This window comes from Neolamprologus multifasciatus, chromosome 19 (genome assembly GCF_963576455.1).
Source record: "Neolamprologus multifasciatus chromosome 19, fNeoMul1.2, whole genome shotgun sequence".
In the NCBI taxonomy this organism is placed as follows: Eukaryota; Metazoa; Chordata; class Actinopteri; order Cichliformes; family Cichlidae; genus Neolamprologus; species Neolamprologus multifasciatus.
This window is the reverse complement of record NC_140457.1, coordinates 12,392,648-12,415,366: the sequence shown is the minus strand read 5'-3', so window position 1 is coordinate 12,415,366 and position 22,719 is coordinate 12,392,648. Positions and strand designations below refer to the sequence as shown.

The following is a 22,719-nucleotide window of genomic DNA, read 5'->3' as shown; positions in this document are numbered from 1 at the left end:
ATTATGTCAAACTTTGGAGCAACAGAATTTTTTTTCAGACTGGCCCATAGAGGGGTTGTAACATTATTGTGCTTTTTAAAAAAAAGAAAAAAAAGAAAAAAAAGAAAATAATAATAATAATAATAATAATAATATATATATAATTATAAATAGTACCAAAGAAAAAAAAAATACAATAAAATGAAGAAGCAGTCAAAGAGGAAACTTTTTCCATTATTATTTATTCATAATATTCTATTACTTTGATAAAATACACTTTGTTTACAAGTTCTGATTACTATATTACATTCACCTGGAGTTTTAAATGGAGACAAAATGACACTGACATTAAAGAAATTCACCTAGTGTCAAACATGACATTAAAAGAAGAAGAAGGGAAAAAAAAGTGGAGACCCCCCCTTCCCTTCTTCCAGCCATTTTCTATATGATGTGCTCTACACATCCAAATGCACACACACAGTTAGCCTTAGTATTGATTGGGACTGCTGTTGGACTCATGTTTCAGTCATCATTAACCAAAATTTCAGCTGCCTTTAGGATTGAGAATGATTGTTGTTAATATTTTTTGCAGTGCAATCCAGTCCAGCAGGACTCTAACATCACTTTCAACCAAATATGATGTAAATGTTTAATGGGGATCAAAAATGAGAATAAAAAAGACATCTGTATCACTAATTCAAACATCATTATGTCATTAATAAGTGAAATTTCTATGCCTTGTGAAAATCCTGCTAGATTTCTAGCCCTCAAAAACAACTTTCCACAAGACACACCCACCAAATAAAAATAAAACTATATTAATTGAATGACTTTTAAATGGTGCATTAAAACATTATCTTTTCATAAAGTGATGACGCAAATAGACAAGTAAAAGCTACACTTTAGACAACATCTTCATCGAAAAATATAGACCAATGGATTCACTAAAAAACCTGGACCATACAGAATATCAGATACCTGGACTATTTGAAAAGTGATTATTCTGCACGGTGGTCTGTCCAGCCTAGAAAAAAAACACTATAGGAAAGAACGGGACAGCCAATATATTAATATAGTAAATACCCTGTTGATTTGTCAAAAACAATTAGCAAATAGATCTTTTATATTAAAATATATTAATTAAAATATATTACTTTGATTAACTAGTCAGACATTTAAAAACAACTTCTGATTATTTTTTGTTTTCTTTAAGGTGACTTTGGCATACTACCTTGGAAATAATTGCTATAAAAGAGGTCATGTTTTGTACCTCCAGGAGATTCTAAAATATAGTAGATGTGTCAATATTTGTAACCAGCAAAAACACAAAACTTTTGGAGATAACACTTCAAACACAGTGGCCTTTTTACAAGTCAGTACGCACTAAGCACTAATGTTAAAATCATCATAACGGGCCTGCAAAGGTTATAACAAGTGCTGACACCACTAATGTGTTGTGCATCACAAAGACAAATTACTGTTGATTAAATACATATGTGACAAATATAATTTTTACAATACTTCCAACCACGGTATTATAGAGGATCACTCTCTTAATTTCCTGGAAAAAGGCCACGTTAAAGTGAAGTGTTACACTCACTTATTGATGTATTGGTGACATATTGTACCTGTTTTTAGCATATTTCACTGTTCTTCTCTATTTTCATTCCACAGTAAAAAAACAAAACAAAAAAAGAAAAACATTTTGAAATAAAGAGCCAGTTATGCTCAAGCAAGGTGTGCAGCACGAATAAAATAACAATATTTCTACATCTAGGCAAATACCATACATGAGCAAGTATATACAGCAAAATAACAAAATTGTCAGCATTTTCTCCCCCCGCCTTGAGTGTTTAAATTAAGTTTGCCACTGCTGATTTATCTATACAGACGCACAAGCATTAGAAATCCCACACCAAGGGAGATCATAACCAAAAAAACCTGATTTTTGGGGAGGAAATGCTGATTCACGCAGTAGGAAGTGACTTCAGACCTTCATTGGAAGTGAAAAGATCTTAATTTACCAACAAGGATTATAGAGGAATTATATATGATTCTCTTTTCTTTAGGTTTGATTTTAAGTGCTGTACACCATTATTACTTTATATCCAGGTGGTTTTCAAGTGCTTTGCCTTGGAAACAAGTCAGGTTGATTTATATAAAGTATAATTCAAAAATCACTCTATATCTTCTTACTAAAACTATACATGTTCATTTCTAGTTCTTAAATCTGAGTGTGTTCAGTAACAAAAGTACAGTTTCATATAAAATAGTTACTGTAAGTTGCATTTCCCTGCCACACGTGCATAAATGCCAAATAGGAGGTACTCTACATCAAATGATTATCATTAGCGCCCTTTTTCTTCTTTTTTCTTCTTCTTTTTGCCGTTAAACCATAACTGATTAGGACCAATAATAAAAAATGTCAGTCTAAAGCACAACAGTCATTATGTTCTAAAAAAAATAGCAACATTCATTTTCCCTCCTCAAAAAGAACAAAAAGAAAAAAAAACTAGACGCATATATATATTTAAAAAAATATATCACACTAATCTAGCCAAGTGCAAACACTGCCAGTTTTCATTTCTCACATATCTGACAACATTTGATTGAAAATGGATTGGCATTTCTATGACACAATTGCACAAAACAACTTTTCTTAGATGTTAGTGGAAAAACAAGACCATCCAGTGTAAATCCTTGCCTTTCCCACAACGAACCGATGCTAGAGCCGTTTTCTCCAGAGTGTGACTTAACACGTTTCAGCCTATTATGCACTGATTCTAAAACACTTGCTTCTGCTTTGTGCTGTGACAATACAACTCTAACCATTTTTTTGTTACTGTTAATTTAATATCATCGTACCACTAAACACGAGACACATAGTTTTGAGGGGCCTATGCAGTCATCATGGCAAAAAGCTCCACACCCCTTGCACATGATCATTGCCTTCAGTCGGCAGTAGCATTTAGACTGGACGTCCTCCATGTTGGAGCCCTCAATGAATGACTGTTCAGGTGAGGGCTCGCCCTGATGGCCGTGGTCTAATGAGTGACCAGCGGGTATGGTGGTGACAGTCACTGAGAAGGACATAACGCTCCCGTGGATGCCACCACCATCAGCTTCTGATGAGGATGTGGAAGAGCCGGTGCCTGCAGTGCTGCGGTTCAAAGTGTGAGGTACGGACATGCTGATAGTGCCACCGTAGCATGACGCTACCGGGGGTTCCTGATTATCGAGTGTTCTCTGGGATTGAAAGGCAGTCGGCCGCTGGTGACTGGGATCCACGTGGGTAAGATATGGCTCGGAGTTTCCTTGATTACTATTGCAGAGTTCGAGGTGCCTTCGGTGTGATTGAGAAAAGGGGCTGGTGTCTTTGGTGGTTGCGCTGGTGTTGTAGTTATCACCACCAGCTTCAATATACTCTGATCCAGGCTCAGTCTTTATGTTATAGTGATGCTGAAAGCCCGCTGGTTCATTAGACTTGCCCACTGAGCATCTTTGCTGCTCTGTTTTGACCCCAGAAGGAAACAGAAAAACCTTCCTGGCTGGTTGGTCCTCCTTGGCTGCGTCCTCTGCTTCTGTGGTTTCCCTTTTTGTGCTGGTTACAGACGTGTTTGGAATGGCAGACAGGTGAAGTCTCCTGCTCTCTGATCCTCTGCCATACGTGGAGACATTGAGCAGGTAATGTCCTGTCATGGCAGGCCTTGGCATCCTCCTTCGACCCAAAAAACCAACAGAAATCCTGGATCGATCCTGTCGCTCTTCTGCGTGCATCAGTTGCTGAACTTTGTACTGAGGTGACTGAGGCCCTACACCCCCTCCATAAGGCTGACTTTGTTGGACTTTCCTCTGCATTAGAGCCTGTAGGATCTGCTCCTGAGTCTCCTTGTCAGGAAGTTCCCTGTGATGTTTTGTGTTTTCTGAGAAAACACCAGCTCGGCCTGATGTATTGAACTTCTCAGCCCTGTGCTCAGCAGAATGTGACGCCTTTCCCATACTACCAGAGGAGAAGTTTGACATCTTTACTTCCACCTTGGATAGCGGTTTTGGGAGGATCTGCTCCAGTGGAACTTCTTTGCCCTGCAGAAGCTGAGTGACCAGCGGGTTGTTTGCAGGGATGCAGGAGCTGGTTCTGGTTGTTGATCCAGCAGTTAATGGGATTTCCTGTTCCTTTGAAGCATGCACTGATGATAGTTGTGCTGATCCACTTGAACTCCTTTGGACGCTATGGATTCCTGTGCTGACAGTACCAGCAGAAAGACTTGTATGTTTTTCTTTAGTTTTGCTTAAGTACTTCAGAGAGTGGTTTGGGCTACAAGGACCAAAAGAGTCCACTTGGCAAGGAGAAGATATACTAAACTGTGTGGCTGCTAACCTAGCAGATCCCTGTGGGGATGTCGGGCTGGATAAGTGGTGTGTCTGCTCACTACTGCCTCCACCTGGCCCTGGGCCTGGCACCGCCCCCTTTGAAGCAGATGCTGCTGCTGCTGCACGTTGTGCTCGGGCAAGCTGAGCTTTGGCTTTGATATCTGCCAAAGTGCGAGCACCAGTACGGCATGGGCTACTAAGTGGGCTTGGGAGGGGAGTCCTCGGTGAGATCTGGCTAGGTGACACGGGCAAGGGAAGAATTCGTGATACTGGGATCTGCAAAATGGGAAAAAAACAAAACAGAGATAAATTCCCATTTGTATATCTAAAAAATATAAATTTAAAAAACATATAACAATATAAAAAGGCTTCAAGCTGTATCTTATTTTATTTTCCCACACGTACAAAACAACAAACTCTGGGATTTACTGGGAAAACTCTAAGTCTTTGGAGCATAGTGAGACTAACAATATACTGAGCAAGTATAGTTGCCCAACTCTGAAAAGATAAAGCTACAGACCTGTCAGGTCCGCTCAGAAAATAGAGTGATCTGAGCAGACTTTGAGCTGCCACATTTATTCCTACCTTTAGTGGTGGAACCCTCTGATTTGTTGTTGAAGTTGGTGTAGTAGGGCTGGATATGGATGATGCTGAAGGAGACACAGATGAGAATGAAGACACTGAAGAAACTGAAGACATGCGGGGTCTTTTCTCTGGTGTTAATTCACCCTCTATCTCACTGAGAGACTTCCTTTTCAGCGGCTCTGAGGAGCCACTGGGCTCAGAGATGACCTCTTCGTTTTCTGCAGCAGGCTTAACCATAGACACCGACTGAACTTCTTTCAACTCTGAACTAGCCTTTGGTGGAGGGCTGCTGTCCACAGACAACTGGGAGCGTTCAGTTTTCTCCTCCTTCATGTCTTCCTTGCGCTCCTTCTCTGGCATTGTAGATGTTGCACTCCATTCACCACGTTTCTCAACCTCTGGTGCTCTCACTGCAGCCGCCAGTCCAGTATTTGCGGTTGTATTCATCTTCCGATCCTCAGCATACTGTGAGCGTCGCGTCTTCATGGGTTCTGCAGTAAAGACAGGCTCTTTTTGAGTAGGCAGTGCTTTCAGAGGCTCCTGTGACGATGTCTGTGCTGGCTTTCCGTCTTTTGCAGGAGCATCAGTCAGGCTGCTGTCCTTGGTGCACTTAGATTCCTCTAGTGCTTGAGCGACAGGTCCTGTCTGATGAGAGGGGGACTGAGGCCTGGTAGACTCCTGATTCAAATCAGCCTTTGTCAGCTCTTTGGATTCCTCATAGCTGAGCCCCGAACTGTACAATAGAAAGGGAGACAAAGAAAAAGGGAGAAAAAAAAAAAATCTATGAATTAAGTCTTTCTTGAATGAGCAAAAAGTCATTAAACACTTAGCTTTTAATATTTTTTTTAAAAAATACACAAGAAGAGTTTTGAAAATGACAATAGCCCAAACAAACTAAAAACTATTAATCGGCTAGTATTGTTTTATTCATTGTAGTATTTTACTTTTCAATCTGTTCTTTTTCTTATGAATTGCTTAATTTTTAACAACAAACTTGACAACAAATGACAAATCTTTGAATCACAGAATCTAATCTGAAGTTGTGCATTAAAAGTGAAACTGTTGGAAACAATTCATACATCCATAAAACTAATGACACTTATGAGTGCTATCTGGGCATCGCACTGACATGCTATTTTGCCCTGTTTGGTTAATCTGTTCCAATATGTTATACAGAAAGTAAATATCCTTTAGAAACAGATATTCAATCAATGTTCTTAAGAAAAGTGACTGTTCCATTTTCCTTTTGTAAATACTACAAGTACTAAGATTTTAGTCTTTTTTGATATTTAAGAAAAATTACTACACTGCAAGCTAAGGGAGCGTGTAATCTAGGCCAGTTTTTGTAGATATAATTTCCTGATGTCCCCTAAAGTTCCCCTAGAGGATGATGGAAAAGATGACAGCTGTAAAAGTGAACTAACTGAAGGTCTGTGTGACTGTGCCATGGCTGTTTAGACCAGGCATGAGTGACTGATGTCATTTGATACAGGACACCAAGGACAGTATATAAAGAAAATTAAATAAAACCTGTCCTGATATCTTATTAAAACTCTGCCAGGTCAGAATTAGATGACCTTTGGTAAGACTGAGAACTCTTTTCGGCTCTCATTTTCTTTGAAAGCCTTCAAAGGGCTTTCTGAGAGTAAAGACATTTTACAGTTAAAGTAAGAAGTGGGTTTAGGTTAAGGTTTGGATAAAGATGTCACACTTATTTGTGATGGTTAAACTTGGGATTAGGTGGGGTTAGAATCTTGGGAAAGCAATAACACCAATACATGTCCTCACAAGAAAAGCCAAGCAAACATGCCTCATACTCATTCTCCCTGAACACAGAGATTCTAAAATTTTAGCTGAAATATGAAAATTGGTCATCTAAACAACCCCAAACCTACGACACACTTATTTGGGGCTAAAGATCTTCACCTGCCAAGTGGAGACCGAACAGCTGGACTGACAGATTAGCAAGATACTGTATGATGTCCAGGTTCAAGAGAACTAGGTAGGATTAGTGGATCAAGAAATTATAAATGAAACATAGAACCTACTTCTCCCCATAATAGTTTTCAAAGAAGGCTTCCTTCCAGTGCTCAACTTTCTTTTCCTTCTCAATTTCTTGGCGCATTCGGAGCTGCAATTCAGGAGTGAATTCCCCTAAAAATGGAAGAGTCACAAAAGAGCAAATGTAAACCTTGGTGTTGTGCCTTTTTTTTTTTTAATGTGAATTGAATTTTGCAGTTATGAACTGAAAGCTTTTGAACTAACCCTCAGCCAGCCTGTCTTTCCAAGACTGAGCTGCTGATGTGAAAAACTCATTGTTTAAGGCAGAGCTAGTGACCTTCAGAAGGCCGTCCATGCAAGCCTGAGGAGAGAAGGCACAATGTTATGACTAATAGCATGACGATCAACATCACTGCATCGGTACATTATTTGAATTCTGCCTATGATATAGAATTTGCATCAAGAATCATACTAATGCTTTACAGAGATTAAAAAGATATTTTATGAGGCATATATCAAATAATGACTGACAGATACTGCACACAGCAACAATTTTACTTACACATTTACATTTAATGTAATATAAATAGCAAACGTTATAACATATGTATAATTTTAGGGCTACCTGGCGGTCTACTTCTGGCAGAAGTTTGACCAGCCTTTGCTGGCAGTCTGGAGGCAAGACAGAGAAAGTGTGCTTGTTGATGATTGCTCGCAGGTTGGTGTTAACCAAAATAGAGTCTGGCGTCTCCACGTCTATTTTATACTTGGCACGTTTTATCTGCCCTGCGATACAAACAAAACAGGAAACAGATGTAAACCAAGGGAGATTCAATAATGCAAAGAAACAACTGAATTCTGTAGTTCACTTTTAAATGTAGTAAAATAATTTGTTTTACTTAACTGTTTTCTGTCAAAGTAGAATAATTTTACTTACACCTAAGAAATAACTATGCAGACAATTAATTCTAGATTACAAGCAGACACAGAAAAGCTGAACATATAAAGTTATACCCAACTGTCAGATTATTCTTAACACTCGAAACAAAAAGACTCAAAGGTTTCTTACTGTTAATAATTTGGTTAACCCGATGTTAGAAAATTTCACTCACATATGAATTAATAGTGCGTCTGTGACTGTTTGTGGCATACTAATGAATATTTGTGCTATCAGGTTGATTAATGTGGGACTGGTTTAAAATACACTAAGAGGTTCTTATTGTGTGCCATTGTGCTCCTAACTGACCTAAAGAGTATTTTTCTTTGCTTCTTAAAAACAAAGCAGGACTACAGGGAAACTTAATTTTGTTAGTGTGATCTACTAATTGCTAACTTTTTTCTGTTAAATATTATAATTAAATCATAAACATTTCCACACAACTGATTTAAATAAAAGCAGTTGTCTGAATTACCTGCACTGAGGCGACTGGACCTTTGGGGAACCTTTCTGGGTACGACTGGGTGGCATAAATCTGTTTGGAAAGAAGAAGAGGAGCTAAAGGAAATGCTCTGAGAAATGAAAGCCAGAGATCTGACTGCTTCAGTTCCACATTAAAGCTGCCAATTATATGAGTCATGTTTGGATGATGATGATACACAACCTTTTGTAGTCTAGCTATAAAAACCTGCAATAATAAACAGGATAATTCCCAGAACTACATCACTATCCATCATCTATCTACAAAACTGTGAGTAATATCATGCAATTAACATCAGTAAACTACCCAACAATTTGGCAATGTAAGAGTTACCACCTACCAGTTTTTGTTGTAATGTTATCTGCCATGTCTTTAAGGGTTTTCAGAAGCAGTCTTGGACTGGAGGAGGTTGGCATTCCCCCCTGTCTACGCTGGTTTCTCTGCTGCTGCTGCTTTAGGGCCTTAAAATGAACAACACAGAAAGACGCAAATAGCCAGCAGTATGAGAAAAACAGAGTGTGAATATGTGTAACCCTCTGTTTCCCTGCAATTGCTCCCCAAGGGCCACTTGCCTGGTTAAATAACAGCTAAATAACAGCAGAGCAATGGAACATAGGTTGCATAACAGAGGCATAAATCATCGCCTTGCTGTAAATCTGAGAAGAAGTCAGATCAAATTTGTCACAAATTTCTCTACACATTAAAGAAGCAAAGAAAGGAGGTCCACCACAATAAGATATAAAATAGGAAACAATAAACAGATCCGTCCAGTAATGTTTCAGCCAAGTCGCCATCTTGTAGTGTTACCTACGCCCAAATAATGAATACAAATTTACACCAGCACAGATGGAGTGAATTACAATGTGTGCAATCAAATTAAATCTAATTAAATGGAACACAAAAGACAAAAGACAGCCAATGGGAAATGGGTTCTTTAAAAACATTAATACTGTAAAAAAAACAAAAAAAACAGCTACAGGCATTTCTCCCTGATGTTTGAAATAATCAGCAAGATGTCAGACAGAGAATAAAAAAAAACAAAGAACACCAGCTGAAACACTACCATTGAGTTATGTGCTGCCAATTAAAACAAAGTAATGAACATAATCATACAAATTTAATTGCTCATTGTAGCCCAAAAAGAGCCCAAGTCTAAGACTCCACACTCTGTATAACCGATGTAAAACAAAAGGGTGGATTTGCATATTGCAGAACACAGAGGGAGTGATTTATATGGGAGTGGGGTGTGGCAGGAACTCATGTTACTCATCAAGTTAACAACTTAAATGTATGTTTAAAAAGGAAAAACAACAAGAAATATATGTTGTTTGCTGTACCTGTTTCAAAGCTTTCTTGCTGTGTTTCTGCGAGGGAGAGATGAGCTTACTGGTGGGGACAGACGGCGACGAGCATCGAGGCTGTGGAGACGACGGCTGTGACTGCAGCTTGGAGGGAACTATGAAATACAGAAGCACAAAACAGATGTTACCAAATACATTTCCTGAGGGCGGTGTGCAGACTTTATCACATTGTGCTTTTGTTTTGGCGAAACTGAAACCAATTCTGTAGACAAAGAAGCAGATTACATTACCTTACTAAAATATCATATTGTTAAAAATGAGCTCAACTTCAGAACAATCCCCCTTCTACTATCTGCCTTCTGTTTCTTACAGAACATCTTTCTACATTCTGCAGCAGTTCCTTCCCAGTGCTGCCTAATTGCATTTGACTTTGCAGTCCTTTGCATCGATTATTTCAAAAATAAAAGCAATATCAGAGCCCTCCTACTCAGCTGTAAACCAAGGTTATTTGCTTGGTACTTTTAAGTTGTGCATAATGAGGAAGTGGTCACGGGTCATACTGAGAAAATTCAGTTTCCTGTTTTAACCGTCGCTTAAGTTATTCAAGTGGCAGTGAGAAATAATAAGAATCGGTAAGACCACAACCTGAGGAAAACAAAATAATTGGCACTTGATGAAAAGCTCCCTCTCTCAAACTGCATTGCAATCAGGCACAATCAGGTGTTCATTTCACAATAAAGCAATATCTTAACCCCACAGAATCACAAAAGATCAGAAACCGTTGTAATGTGGCTGTTGTGCGCTGCCAGCAGGCAATTATCAGACAGCATTAAGGACAAAGTAAAGCTCAAAGATAAAACCCACCTTTCGCTATCATCATGTTCAGTGCTGCGTGTATTCCAGGAAATGTTTTTGATGAGGTGGTGTATTTTATGTTTGTGGTAAAGCCACTTTCCAACTTGGCATGTCTAGTGCGACTTGAGCTAGTTTCCGGTGTTTCCACAATAACCTACATCATCAGCTGACAGGGGGGTGTTGACTCTAACTGGCATAACCAATCAGCTACAATCAACTAAAAAAAAAAAAGCCAAACATCTATTGCATTGTGATCTGTTGATGGGTTTTTTTCCTTCTCTGTTGACTGATGAACAGTGATGATACTTCAGCAAAAAACACACACTTACCCTTTAATAAACATTAACAGGGGTTGCATCTAAAGGTGTTTAAGGAGTTAGTAAAGACATATTTCAGTGCTTTATTAAGTAGTATTCACTGTTAATCTACATAGGTGGTCTGGAAGTTAGATAATGGTGACATATTTCAAATCTATAAACACTGATCAACAAGTGTTTGGTACTTGGATTCTTTCACCTGTACTTCAACAAAATTTACTTTTTGACCCCAAATCTGAAAACCATTTTCATCTGGTTAAGCCGTTCCAAGTACTGGACAACTGGGATGACTGAACACACACAGCAATGTGTTTCAACATTTAAGATGTAAGTTTGGTCTCGAGAAAAGTGAAGCCAAAATCAACAAAGATGTTTTTGTTAGTCCTGAAATCCGTGAACTGATGCTTGACGATGAGTTTGAAAGGAAATTGCAGCCAGCTGGATCAGCAGCATAGGAAACATTTGTGCAAGTAGCCCAGAATTTTCTTGGCAATCTCAGAGCACAGAACTTGTGTTTAACATGCTGAAATCATATCAGTTAATGATATGATGTTGTTGTTTTCTCAACGTTCTTTCCATCAAATCTGAGCGATGTCAGTGATGAGCATGGTGAAAAATTTAATCAAGATATTAAAGTGATGGAAAACTGATATCAGGAAAAATTTAATCCGAGCATGAAGGGTGATTACTGTTAATTCTTGCAAGGAGAGACAGATATACAAGCAAAAAACCAAGTGCCCCGAACATTTTTAAGTGCGCTGAAAATGTGCTTTATTGTGTCTCTCATATCACCTTCTTGTTTATTTTCAGAAAAAAAAACACATTAAAACTGTTTTAATGGGAAATAGTTAACATTCCAGAGATTGCACTGATACATTATAATGATATTCAAGTGTTAAAAGAATATGATGGGTACTTCCAAAATCTTATGCGCAAACGTTAATTAGATTTCATATCTAAAATCAGCTTCTCACTGCAAACTCCAGCTTCCTTCCATAGTCCAAAAGACATGCAACTAAAACTAGTTTAACCAGGTTAGCTAGTTTGAGTTAGTTCTACTGGAAATCTAAGGTGTAATGTTGAATGTGAGCACAAATGGTTGTGTGGCTCCATCAACTAGCCCTGCGATAGACTGGCAACCTGTTTAGGTTGTACCCAACCTTTCATCTGTAATAGCTGGATTAGGTTCCAGCACTGCAACCCTAAATTGGATAAGCAGAGGAAGATGGATGGATAATTTTGTTTGAAATCTGCAGGAAATATAAGCTAAACATGTAATCGAGCTATTAAGAATGAGACCCTTTCTTCATGACAGACAATCTGACTGTTCAAACTGCCCATTTATTCACTCTGTAGTCTACTATTCAGTAGAGTAAATCAGCCATTCTGTAGTGCATTTCAAAATTACAGCTGCAAATTTCATCCACTACAAGTATATACTGGTACAGTTCATACACTGACTTGGACCATAATGTTTGAGCAGTCTGCTGTCACAAGTTAAAAAACAAATACTCATTACATATTGATAGAATATGATTTTCTTACCCTCTGAGAATTCCTGGTGAACACTTAAAACTAAAAGACCTACCAAAACTGTATTTGAGACATCAGGTACAACTAAATATTTGGCATGTCTGAAATGTGATGCTAAGTAGCCTGCTTATCAAATATTTACTTTAACGGAATTTACTGCTTTACATCAATTATGTTCATTCACAGTTACAACTAAAATCTTCATCATTCTTAGCTAAATAAAAATACTTTATATAAAGCACACATTTTTGTGTTATGAAGTATTTCAATGCAATGGTAAGTTACAATGAGTTAACTTGAATTACAATGAGTACTTATTTTTTTAAAAAAAGCCATAATTACAAATGAGATTACAAACAGACAGCACATATTAATGTTGTAGCAGTAAAAGTAGGACCAAATTATCTTGCAACAAAGAAATGTATAATTATTTGCAAAACAACAGTCTGGAAACTCATTCCAAACAAGTGACTTTAAAATGTATGGTCATGTGTAAGTTAATTAAAGAACCTGTATGCAAGGGCACAATACCTCTTCGCATCCACCTTCCTCTTCTGCCCTCTTGACTGATAGCACTACTGTTGTTTTCTGAGCTTCGAGAGTCAGACAGATTGTCACTGCTCTCCTCAGAGCCCTCTTCCGACAGCTCCTTCACCACATCTGAGATGTCCTTCTATATGAAAAACAGAGCAAAAGTCTCCATGTTATTTCTATGCAGTAAACAGAGCAGAGGAACAGTTAAGCAGAAGTAAATAAGAAAAATGACCAGCTACGGCATGTACATTCATAACTTAATTTGTGTCCAGGTACCCGAAAAGCTGCAATTAGCAAAGAAAAACATGTGCTAGTTCTTTTTTCCTGTATTGGCTGAGTAGTAAACAGTGCTTTGTGTCTCACAAACCTTTAATGTGTAGACTCCCATTCTGCCCGGAACTTTGTAGAAGATTCCCTCCTCACCACGAGAGTTCGTGTGCAGCATTGCATTCAGACACGCCAGCGGTGAAGTTCCGCTGAATCACAAGAGGAAAAACACAGTTTACACATCTGTTCCCCCATAAATCAGATGGCTGGGAAAAGACGAAGGAAGGGGAGAGGTTGGTCTGGTAACTTGGGAGAAGCTGCTATCATGCATCAGGAAAACATGTGTGAGTTTAGGTCAGATTTGCATCAGTGCAGTTAGAGGGGAAATCTGCTCTGTGCTTTATGAGAAATCAGCTGCAGAAAACTGATCCAATGCTCATCTAATTAAAGTGATGGACCGATATTCACAGAATAAAGGGGTCTGACATAAAAATGCCTGTTGCAAAAAAATTAATCTGTCAAGCTTTGTTTGAGTCATGCACAAATCTAGACTGCCAAATTGAACCTTACTTTTTTATGTTAAACTGCATTTGTGCTGCTTTACAACAGATAACACATAAGGCTTTGAACAATATAATTACTAGAAAAAACAAAAGACTGTTTTTAATTTTTGGGAAAACATGAAAATGTAATTTTTATGCAACAGGTGGCTGTGGAAGCTCAAACTATGAATGTAGCATTGCGTTTTTATGCAACCTCACCTAGAACATGTTATTCCTATTAACATGCAAAAAGGCAACTCCAAACAAACCTGCATTGCTGTGAGTTTGTTAAGATAAGCGGTGGGGGCTACTTTTTCTTACCTTCTGGATGAGAATAGTGACAGTGAAACAAAAAGAAATAAAACAATTATTAATTGAGTAAAGTAACTGTGACTATGTGAATAACAAAAAGGCACATGATATGAGCAGCTGAGAAATGACAGATGACACCTGTAGTGCTCTCATGAAAATGTCTCAGATATGAAGTGTATCTGCAGCTCCAAAGCTATGACAACAAGGACCTGTGTACCTTATTTCCTTAAGTCTTTCTCTTTGGATCACTTGCAAGATCTCTTTATGGCTCATAGGTGTATTAGGGTACTTCTCCAGAACCTAGAAAATAAAAATGCAGATGATTATATTTTGCTGATAGATTATTTAAAGGAAAAATATTCAGAAATTAAGAGGCAGCCCCAAGGTTACTTCATTAAAGATATCACATTTTTTACACATCAGTAAAATTAAATTAAAATAAATAACCATAGGAACAACACTCCTCACTCCCCAAGATATTTCTGTACTGTTCGGCAAGCTAACAGGATTTTATCTGTAGTAGGAGGTACAGGCTCCCCTTATGTAAGTATAACCACTATAAATATCCATTTGTTTCTCTGTCAGTTAAACTGCGAAGTGCTCATGACTGACTGACAGAGAAGTGGCAAAGGTTTTGAAGCTTTTTTTTTAAATCTACTAATTGTTATTTGTTCTAATGACTGTGTGCCTTTTTAGGGTTTTTGTCGTGATTTTTATTGATTTTCTGATTTTTGATGCAAGACTTGATTTCCTCAATCTTAGCTTAAAGCCTGAGCAATTTATGCAAAAACTCAACTAGTTTGTACTATGGTTAAAATGATCCAGTCAACAAGCACAGCACAGTTGTGTTTTGTATTTCTTTCTTTTTTCCACTATTAGAAATATATTTGGCATGAATATTTTGCAATCTCTGGAGAAAATGCACAGAATCCGTCTAGTAATAAATAAGGGGTGGTAAATTATTAAGTTGTAAGTTTCATTCGGGTTTGAGGAGGATGCACCACCTTATGCTGTAACATCTCACTTCTCTGAGTGTTGGCTGAAAGAAAAACATGACAATAAACGCTTCTCATAACAGTATAATAATAATTATAATTATAATAACAACATATCAGCAACTTTAAATCGGTAATTTTAAAAAACTACTATGGGTGACCTTAAGATGTAGCGCTTACACTTTTGAATTGAATTACTTTAGCTAGTGTTTTGAGCACTGCAATGAAACATAACTTTATGAGTTATACAAACGTTATCGCTATTTATTTTCTATGCAGTTAGCATACTACACGCTGTGCGCAAACTATTAAGTGTAAATACCTGTATGAAGCTAACGCAACGCGTTGCAGCCGATTGCAATATGCTTAAATTATAAATTACTATTGGACGTTTTGATAATTTTATACTCGTTAGCATGCTATGCTGTCAGCTAGCTCAATGCTAACAACATATATTGTACTCTTGCAAAACGCTGGCATGACTAGACGGACTTTGTCATCGATTTTGTAGTTAAAGCAACCCAAGAGCAAACTACATAACTACGGAAACAGGAGGTTTTGTAGTGGTTTATTTGCAAATAATACAAAACAAACTTGTTGACGAACAGAGTTGCGTTAGCAGGCGTTAGCCCATGCTAGTCGCGCTAGCGCGCAACATTGGCGTGATTACTTCACGGTTACTTCATTGGACTTAATATCCTACGAGACCTGTCAGCCTTACTATCCCCACAAAACACATACAGCGGGTTCAGAGGCATGCTTGGGTGCACATGACTTATATTTATTTCGCTGTATTTATGCTTTGAGGTGCCACTTGATGAAAGCTACAAGGCTAGTAGTGACAGCGGTCTTTCCAAATGTCGAACCGTCAACACAGGCCTTGCGCGGTGCACGCAACATTTCATCTTCACCAGCAGGTCGTGAACTCATAAACACAGTTGTACAAGTGGGAGCGTTCAAGGAAAACAACCACAACAAACGCTACATAAAACACCAAGAATACCGTTTTCGCTGCTTCCGCCCACGTCCTCCCCTTCTTCTTCTTCTGTCTCTCCCTCATTGCGAATGTCCTGTTGCAGAGTAGTCTTCAATTTCTGTTTCAGTTAAAATGTTGCTTTAGTTACCGCGTAAGATCCACTCCGTCTGCCATGTTGGACTTACTGTAAAAGAGTCATGTGACTCTAAAAGAAACGTCATCTTACTGTATGTAGCTGTCATTCCAAGTCCTCAACTTTCCCACATGTATTTACACATTTGCCAGCTGCAATTATGACAAGAAAGGAGGACATATATATAATAATGAGTTTAAGACTGTTTAAGTCTCTTTATTTTCATGTGTAAGCAAATGGACTTTGCACAATTTCACAACTATGAAAAAATAAGGCAGCTGATATAGAGAGCACTGCAAGCTTTCTTCACATTTTTGGCTTACAATTACACTGGCTACAAACTGAAGCAACAATTCATCAAGCATACAGGCAAACCAAAGTGGTCTTGTAGACACCCCCACCTCCATTACCCTTCAGTGTTTTGGCAAAGACTGATATATGGCTAAACAGAAAAAAATAAGTATTTAAGTGTTCTTATTGGGGGGGAGGGGGGGGGGCAGATTCAGTAAATACAAACTGGACTAAAATACACCCCTATTAGCTGAAAAAAGCCTGGAAGCCTCGTCTGTGCTATTTTGATAGGGCAGTGTAAGCCAAGAAAATTGCATGGCTTAGGCAACAAAGAAAAAAGCCAAATCTTATTAAGCCAGACAGCAAACTATCACTTTTAAGAGTCAGGCATTTGAAAATAAATCAATAAAGGTTATCTGCTGGGTTACGCTGAACACATGCTTACTTCACCGTTTTGCATAAGAGAACTTAAAGCAATCTAAAGTCAAGACATATACCACCCCCCACCCCACCCCCACCCCCACACCCCCCATCTCTCCCAGACGTTACTGGTGCCACCATTAATTAAGGCCGGCCCTACAGTACAGGTGTAATCGACGTAAATCAGGGGCTTGTCTGAGTTGGACTTCCCAGTGGAAGATAGGCAGCTGAGGAAGGTCTTTGTCGCTGAGACGGAGAGAAGTTCTGAAGTTCTGATGTCAGAGTGGTGGACGACGAAGATGATGTGACAGATGCTGCTTCTGGTGCCTGATACCTGCAAACCATTGCAAAAACCACTGACTATATTTTAATCTTTAATATCACAGAATGATGCACAAGATTTAATAGGTGAGATATAAAAAACAAAACAAAATATGTGAATTGTATTTAAAGCAGAATGGTGCAATGTATGGTAAAGTGCATGGACATGTTTTCAGGCAATCCAATTTATTAAAGAGGAAAACTGAAGACAAAATTACAAAATTATTCTTCTAAAATTTTGCTGCAAAATTCAGTTAGAGCCATAAATAAAGAAATGATCTACTTGCTGTTCTCTTACCAGGACTTAGATTTCCTGACCCTTGGTGATGCAGTCCTTTCTCTAAAGAAAACATTTGCCAGGGGATCGTGTATTAGCCTCGGTGTAAAGGCTCTCTCCAGGTGAGTACCATCAAGATTTAATGTGAACATGGTTGGGGGAGACATGTCTAACTCCAAAAGCATGATGTTCTCAGCCTGTAAGTGCATACAACAATAAAAATGTAGTTAAAAAACACATTTACTTGCACAGAAAAAACCCCAGCCTCCACTTTAAGCCAGTTTCCATGGAGAAGCACATTAGATTTAATCTGAACAGTCACAAGAGACCAAGATATCCCAGCTCAGTCTAATGTTGGGTTACCTTGACACTGATGCAATCCTTAAAAAATAATCGTTTTGCTGGATATAAGGATATTAATATGATTCCTATGGTGGTTATTACTCCTTGGTTGTACTGCACAGCCTGAAATCAGTGTTAGACTCTTCCATGGTGCTGACTGGTCTTCCCTGCCGTGAGTGTATTTGAACTGAGAACCCGGTGTTAAAGACCACTGCTGTAAAATACCTGTAATGCTAGCAGGTTTAGTTATTAAGGAGCCTCCATGCACTGTACAAGTGCATGACACAGACTGGTGACTGGACACAGATATTTCTAACAGTACACTTAATCAGACAGCTATAATATTTACCAGACAACTGCATTAAAAAGACTCTATAAAACACCAATGCCACAGACATAGATCCAATCCAGTGACATGAATTAGCTGAAGTGATGTCTAGATGCAGAGTTAAAAGTCTGGACCCAGCCAAGTTCTTTGTAATTCAAAAATGGTCTGCAACTGTTGCACACCAAAAACCTTCCATCATTTTATGCAAATAGTTTTCTCCCATTCCAGTAAAGGCTTCTGTTGTAAAGCTTCTGCCCTTTAATGTCTTATTAACAGTATCTTAACACTGATAAAACATGGAACATTAAACAGCCATAGAGTGATTCTTCTGAATGTAAACTGTATCTTTCCTTACAATAATGGCTCACTGGCTAAAGATGCGAAAGTTAAAATCTGTGAATAGTTTCCATGGCTACAATGGTCTCTGCATCCTTCAGCAAAGGTTGGTGGTTGTGAACATGAAAATGGAAATTAGATCACAACTTCCCTGTTTCGCTGCTGTTTCTGCCAACTGGCCTTGTGAATTTCCAAACACTGACCTGGTATCGAGATGGGGCCCCGGTAGCTGTGGCAACAGCCATCTGTGCATATTGGCTGACTGGCCTCTTGTAACCCAAAGCTGAGAGAGGCCTTCTCCTGACCTGAGTGGGTGTACTGAAAAAAAAAAAAAAACCATAGGAAAGGATGAATTTATGCAGTTAAATACACTTAGGGTGGATGTCACCTGAGATGTAAACCTTTTTGAGACCCATGTTCCCCATAGATAGCCAGCTAATTAGCTTGTAGCAATATTTCTCAACATGGCAAATGTCCCAGGTTAGGAAATAAAAATACACCAGATTCATGAGAATTCATAATATATCATTATCTGTAATCCTTAAGACCAGAGCCATTGTCATGTGAAGGATTTTTTTTTTTACTTTAGTGACTCCCAGTGGTAGCTAAAATTATTGTGGCTGGAAAATACAGATATGTCTGTTAGATGTTATAATTTAGACACAAATTCTATCAATATAGTCAGTATATGAAGTGCTAAAATATATTTTGGCCAGATCCACTTTTCTGGTTATGTGCTTCTGTTACTTAATTCCTATATTTTCCAGGGGGTTGATTGAGAGCCCATAGAAAAGAAATGTGCAGGTGCATTTTAAGTGTAAAGCATGCAGATCAAAAGAACTATAATAGCTACAGTAGAAAAAGCACATGTATATCCCTTATTTAAAACCTTACACATTCCAGGTACACAGCGGCTGGTGTTTTTCTGTTTCAGTGATGGATTTCTTGCGTGCTCACAATTTCTTTATGAGAAATGTTCTTTCTTAATGTACCATTTACAGATACAGATATTTAATTTACTGACCTCTCTGATGGTATAACTGGTCGGAGTCTCCACTGGTCCTCCTCGCTGTCAAAGTACAGCCTATTTATAATTTTGTTCTTTTCCTCGGGAGGTATAAAATTCTCAATCAAGAGATATCTGTAATACAGAAGACAAGCGGGTGCTAATTGAAATCAGCCAAAATAATACAAACGAAATTCCTGTCTAAAATGGTGTAAAATTGAAACAAAAACTTGGGCATATGTGCGTTTCATTAGGATAGTCTTAGAGTACCTTTAGATAATTGTTGTTTTGAATGAAGGTGAGACATCTGTTTAACTTGATATATATTAATGATATTATAGTGATACAGTATAACAGGAAGACACCTCAATGATTTAAAAGCTTAGATTGTATATCTCCAGGTGAGGTCTAAAACAAGTTGCACCAATGAACAACAAAAAATATTATCTTGGTTACAAGCATGCATGGATAATTTGCATTCCTGATGACTAAGAAAGAACAACGCTAAAGACCCCAAATCATGAAAAAGTTTATTAGTTTATCAAATAAAACTTGCCAAATAAATATGCATTATAGCCAAAATTGGGTGGATTTCTTTCTTCTTCTTTCTAAAAAGAAAAATTCCATCATGTATGTTTTATGTACCACTTACTTGTACTTGGAGCTCATCGAGTGAGCTCATTCTGCGTCTGTTCAAGTTCCTGTCTTGTGTGATGTGTTCGTCAATGATTTCTTTCATCTCTCTCCTTCAGTACCTGTAGTTTGGTACACAACTGTACAGAAAGGACAGAACAGAGGTCTGCATCACAACCTGGAGTAGCAAAAATGTTTGCATGAAAACAGTGATGGTTTATGCAAATGTAAAATACCCCGCACAAGAAAAGTCATTAAAACCTCAAATTTAAGCGCACAATAACAATGGCTAATCTGTACTAAGTATTTTACTGACATTGCCTGTGTAAAAACGATTGTTTATAGTAAATAAGACTAATAGGTTAACTGGTTTTCCATAATGCCATTGGGACGCATTAGTGGGGTGAGTCATCTTACTCTTTTCAGCTTCTTTGTCTTAAGGTTCGATCTCCTGCTGCAGGAGGAGTATGTTTCTTTCATTTCACGGTCTCCTCATCCTGCAGCATCATCTGCTGTTGGATCTCTCCGCTCTTGTCTTATCTGCAAATTAAACATTCAAAGCTGAATAAAAGCAACAAAAAAGTTAATTTTATTATTGATTCGATTTTAGACGCAATTAATAACCTGTTCTGCAATTTCTTGTCTCTTCTGCTCAAGCATTTTTTGTTGTTCATTGGTGTGATCGATTATAGTCTTTCCCCCAACTAACAGTTTGCTCTCCATGGCCTGTGAACAAAGATGCAATTAATTATTTATGCAGATTTCTTTTGTTCCACCAGTGTCTCGTTAATCTGAAATTGTACTGATTAATTCACTGGTTTCACACTTACAATACCTTATATTTCTCTATGATCTTCTCCACAGAATCTTGATCCCACTGCATGTCCTCCACGCTTCTTCTGTTTTCATTCAGGTGCTTTAGCCTTTCACTGCTTCCCTGGCAACCCAGGACTATTGGGATGTCACCTCCATCTTTCAAGTTCATATCTGGTTCCTCTTCAACAGTCTTCCACACATCAGCATCCCTCTCTCTAAGGACATCCTCCTCCATGCCAGCCAAACTTTTACTCAATCTTTTGCTATTCCTCCTCCTTCTTCTCTCTTTTGCGAGCATCCCCCGCTCCTCTAGCTGAGCTTTCAAGCGTGCGATCTCCTCCTGAAACTCCCTCAGCAGGGCATCTTTGGGGTCCTCATTAATCCGTGGTTTGTTCTTTATTTTCTTGGCTCTGCTGGCGTATCTCAGCGTGGCCTGGGATTCATCAAAATTCTTGTGCGAAGGCCCAACTGTTGCTATCATGACAGTCTTTGCATTGCCACCCAGGGAGTCCTGGAGCAAGCGGGTCAGTTTGGAGTCTCTGTACGGGACATGGGTGCTCTTCCCATCCACCAGAGCTGAAATGACATTCCCCAGCGCAGAAAGGGACAGGTTGATTTTGGCAGCTTCCTTCAGACGCTTCCCCTTGGCCCCTGTCTTGCTCTGGCGCTCGCTGCCAGCCAGGTCAACCATGTTCAGCTTCCCAACTCGGATGTGGTCCTCACCGTCTGGCCCTACTTCACTGCACTCCACAGTGATGACAAAAATTGCATGAGACCTAGAGCTGCGTTCATTCATGTTGGTGAATCCCACAGACCTGGACTGGTTGCCTATGTTCATCACATGTTCAATCTCTGTGGCATTCTTGGTCACCACTGAAGACAGGTCTTTAACATACACGCCAAAGTCTGGGCTTTCTTTAAGTTCCAGTTTCCTGTTGTTATCTTTGCACAGCAGGTCTCGGATTTCCTCCTGGTAGATCTCGAGATAGGATGACCTCACCAGGTATTTCTGATTCTGGGTTCTGGATATTTGTGTGAAAATGTGCTGAAATGAATTAGGTATGACACCTCTCCTCTCTGGGTCGTTTGAAACCCCTTGCATGGTGTGGGTTTTACCTGTCCCAGTTTGTCCGTAAGCAAATATAGTCCCGTTGAAGCCTTGGAGCACGGACTCCACCAAAGGTCTCACCGCATCGTCATAAATGTCGCTTTGCTTTGAATTCCATCCGTAAACAGAATCAAACGTGAATACTTTCATTGGCTCATCAGGTGGTGCCTTCGGGTTCCTGATGGTGATTTGCCCCAGTTTGTCATCAATCTCTAAAATGTTTTCAGACCCCGCTATCTCTTCTCTCCTGCTGAACGGCCGGCAGCGGACCACTACCCTGACCGCCTCACAATGTTTGGTTTTGGACATTTTAGCTTAAAAAAAAGCTAACATCCCCTCACCACGTTAAAAAAGCAATTATCTCGCGCTGAGTCCACATAATTTCTCTTCTCCGTACAGGTGCAGCAACTCCCATTTTATTTAGTGAAGATAGGCAAACAAGTCAGACACGCCTCATGTGAGCCGCTTTCATCACCTACCGATGACCGCAGCGTCTCCTCCGCCCCGAGCATCTCTCAGAAACGAGGCTATGTCACAAGCTTGTAGAGGAGGCTGATGAAGAGGGGAAAAAAACCCCCCCACAGAATATCCATCCATCCAGACCCAGCCCACACGTCCCCGGTACACACCCTGCTCTGCGGACAATGGAAGTAAGACATGTGACTTGCGCAACGAATTAGATTTCAGCAAACCTTGTGGCCCACAGACGCGGCTCGTTTCCC

General features: G+C 39.0%; 1 protein-coding gene, 1 long non-coding RNA gene and 1 pseudogene across 4 annotated transcripts in view; 1 reads left to right on the top strand and 2 right to left on the bottom strand.

Moving 5' to 3' along the window:
* Window positions 1-22,719, top strand: part of LOC146496096 (uncharacterized) — a 236,414-nt gene that overhangs the window by 58,543 nt on the left and 155,152 nt on the right. The gene's annotated exons all lie outside the window — the stretch shown is intronic.
* On the bottom strand, window positions 206-16,186 carry asxl2 (ASXL transcriptional regulator 2). 2 transcript variants are annotated; one of them, XM_085143211.1, is made up of 12 exons: window positions 16,014-16,186; window positions 14,233-14,315; window positions 13,262-13,370; window positions 12,892-13,033; window positions 9,692-9,810; window positions 8,695-8,815; window positions 8,349-8,408; window positions 7,562-7,722; window positions 7,201-7,297; window positions 6,984-7,089; window positions 4,936-5,668; window positions 206-4,626 (listed from the first exon to the last, which is right to left on the bottom strand). In XM_085143211.1, the coding sequence occupies exons 1-12, from the start codon at window positions 16,068-16,070 to the stop codon at window positions 2,836-2,838; spliced, it is 3,579 nt and encodes a 1,192-aa protein (XP_084999337.1). In that variant the 5' UTR covers window positions 16,071-16,186; the 3' UTR covers window positions 206-2,835. The 2 variants fall into 2 exon arrangements, with proteins under 2 accessions (XP_084999337.1, XP_084999338.1); XM_085143212.1 differs by lacking the exons at window positions 12,892-13,033; window positions 13,262-13,370; window positions 14,233-14,315; window positions 16,014-16,186 and adding an exon at window positions 10,520-12,628.
* Window positions 14,862-22,632, bottom strand: LOC146496103 (kinesin-like protein KIF3B; annotated as a pseudogene). The gene is made up of 8 exons (XR_014871161.1): window positions 20,909-22,632; window positions 20,698-20,799; window positions 20,491-20,613; window positions 20,099-20,213; window positions 19,459-19,600; window positions 18,638-18,752; window positions 17,450-17,625; window positions 14,862-17,164 (listed from the first exon to the last, which is right to left on the bottom strand). The product of XR_014871161.1 is annotated as a kinesin-like protein KIF3B (transcript).

What these genes read in the sequence shown, in the direction of transcription:
- asxl2 (XM_085143211.1), bottom strand. Translation starts at nt 16,070, where the DNA reads ATGAGGGAGAGACAGAAGAAGAAGAAGGGGAGGACGTGGGCGGAAGCA. An exon ending in TGGGAGTCTACACATTAAAG is followed by an intron (nt 13,034 to 13,261) that starts GTTTGTGAGACA and finishes TTTTTCATATAG; the next exon opens with AAGGACATCTCAGATGTGGT. An exon ending in GAAAGACAGGCTGGCTGAGG is followed by an intron (nt 7,090 to 7,200) that starts GTTAGTTCAAAA and finishes TTCCATTTTTAG; the next exon opens with GGGAATTCACTCCTGAATTG.